Consider the following 2,262-nt stretch of genomic DNA (forward strand, 5'->3'; position numbering starts at 1 on the left):
AGTCAGCCCGTTATTGCCTGGTTTAGGGTTGTCTGAGGTGGTCCCTTTCCATCTCATGCAGTTACTTAATTTTCCCTACAGAACCTGTTGCTACTTCCTGCTCTGACCGTCCTCCCCGTCTGGTTTCAGTTTCCTTCCTTTAACGCTGTCCTGGGATTTTGCAGATTCGGGACAGCCTTACCCGCACATGCCAATTGACAGATGGTTTCTCCTACTCACAGGATGCTCCAGCCCATTTGGACCGACTTCTCCCATCTCAGCTCTGCAACAGATACCGTCGTCACTGGCAGAGGCACAAGAAGAGGTGGAGCAAATCACTGAAGAGGTCATCGCTAAAGATGAATCCAGTTGGGCTCTCCCTATTGATGCATTGGATTATCTCTCTGAAGGGGATCCACCAAACGCCGTTGAGCAGGCCCAATCAGGTAAGTCCAATTTCGGGGGAATCCGCTGCCACCACCGCAGGTTACTTTTGGGCGTGACCTTCGGGATTCAGGAATGCGGCTGGTTGGGGCCGCCAAGACTCACTTATTCCCAGAACCCATGGTTCGACACTCGGAATGGGTCTGAATTGCCCTTCACATCGCTTTCTGGGTCCACCTCACAGGCTGGAGTCCTGGACTGCTGATCTGAGGACAGATGGGTTGGTACGGTGACTGCATTGGTTTGATAGATCTTACTCTTTGCCTTTCAGCACTGCTGTCTGCCAGGTCCTGCCCCGAAGCTCTCATACCAATTTCTCCATCACCCAGTGCTGACATGGACAGCCACCCCAGCGAGGCGATCCCGGGAACCAACCACATCGTTCCGGTCACTAAAATCTCGCAAGAGAAAAAGAGCCAGCCTGACAGATTCAGCCAACATCAACTCAGAGAGTTGTGGGCACGGTTTGAAGTCACGCCATACCTGACGACAGAACAAGTGCAATCCCTGTCTTCTCAATTGGGTCTGACAACGCTGCAGGTATGCTTCGTCAAGTCTTTTCTCAGCCTCACATCTAGCAGCGTCCCTGCACACTCACTTCCCCAACCCCGGCAACCCGACCTGAGGAAGTGGGGATTTATCTTGGGTACTGAGGTAGAACTCTCTGATGATTTTTCTATTTCATGGCTTCCTCCTTACAATCTTTCTCGGCAAGCATCCATATTTGACCCCGAGGTATGACTCCTTTCCCTTGCTGGCTTCTCTGAGAAGTTGGTTCCTCCCCATGACTGTCTGGATTCATATGTGTGTGTGTTTTTGTATGTGTATTGGGGGTTGTCTGGGTGCCAGGGATAGAGTGAGTGGGAAGGCTGTCTATCACCTCTCTGACTTATTTTCTGCCCATCCTATAGGTTAGAAACTGGTTCCGGAATCAGAGGAAGAAATACAAGTTGTGGATTGCCTCGAGACATCAGACGCCCGTACCTATCTCTGGGGAGAAGTGCACATTATGCCACAGTCCGTGTATGTACAAGCAAAAGCAGCAGAGCCTCATACTATCATGCGGACTCCTTGGATTTGCAGGATGTGGAAGGTGAAACTTTCTCGGGATGTTCTTCTCCCTCTGAAAAAAGCCGTCACATTCCCGCTTGAACCAACAGCTCTGCGCACACATGTGCCGCTGATGACCAATATCGTTTCCGGAAGCATCACCATGTCATCTCTACTCATCCAGTCCGGTAACATGCATTTAGAACAGGATCTCAGCCCTCAGACTTACAAGACTGTGTTGTTCAACCCGGACACGATACCTCATCTCATCATACATACTTTATACATATTTTATACACACATATATATATATATATATATATAGCCTTTATATAACCTTTTTATAACAAATTAACAAACACAGTAAAATGTCAGTGGAAACTCAGTTCCAATACCCATATCACCACTCCTACAGGATTCCCTGGCCTTGAAAAAGCAATTGAAAAATTCTCCTTTCCCAATTATCTCTTTTATCCATTTGTTTGAGGGAGGTGCCTTCCCTTTAAACACATTTTCTCTTTGATATTTTAAACTGATAGACCCAGCCCCTTAGGGTTTTCTTATCAGCACCTATGCCTCAGTTGTAAATTCTCTGTAATGAACTAAGACAAGGGAAACAGCTTAAAAAGTCTAAACCGGCAATATGACTCTCAACCTTTGAATTACCCACGTTTAAAAATGTATTTCTAATCACAGGACACATTTTGCAACACTTCACAACACTGGCCAGTTCATTCATCATAACTCATTTTATGCATATTGTACACAGACAAGCCACCGCAGCCAATC

The 2,262-nt window shown here is 47.0% G+C and overlaps 1 protein-coding gene across 1 annotated transcript; it reads left to right on the top strand.

Annotated features, from left to right (window-relative positions):
- The first annotated feature begins 239 nt into the window (after positions 1-239).
- LOC114808805 (homeobox protein NANOG-like) lies at positions 240-1,752 on the top strand. The gene is made up of 3 exons (XM_029056683.2): positions 240-425; positions 695-963; positions 1,335-1,752. Exons 2-3 carry the CDS (start codon positions 760-762, stop codon positions 1,518-1,520), a joined length of 390 nt encoding a protein of 129 aa, XP_028912516.2. The 5' UTR covers positions 240-425; positions 695-759; the 3' UTR covers positions 1,521-1,752.
- The last annotated feature ends 510 nt before the right edge of the window (positions 1,753-2,262 follow it).

Source organism: Ornithorhynchus anatinus, unplaced genomic scaffold (assembly GCF_004115215.2).
Source record: "Ornithorhynchus anatinus isolate Pmale09 unplaced genomic scaffold, mOrnAna1.pri.v4 scaffold_232_arrow_ctg1, whole genome shotgun sequence".
NCBI classification, from domain to species: domain Eukaryota; kingdom Metazoa; phylum Chordata; class Mammalia; order Monotremata; family Ornithorhynchidae; genus Ornithorhynchus; species Ornithorhynchus anatinus.

What these genes read in the sequence shown, in the direction of transcription:
- LOC114808805 (XM_029056683.2), top strand. Translation starts at nt 760, where the DNA reads ATGGACAGCCACCCCAGCGAGGCGATCCCGGGAACCAACCACATCGTT. An exon ending in TGGGTCTGACAACGCTGCAG is followed by an intron (nt 964 to 1,334) that starts GTATGCTTCGTC and finishes CCCATCCTATAG; the next exon opens with GTTAGAAACTGGTTCCGGAA.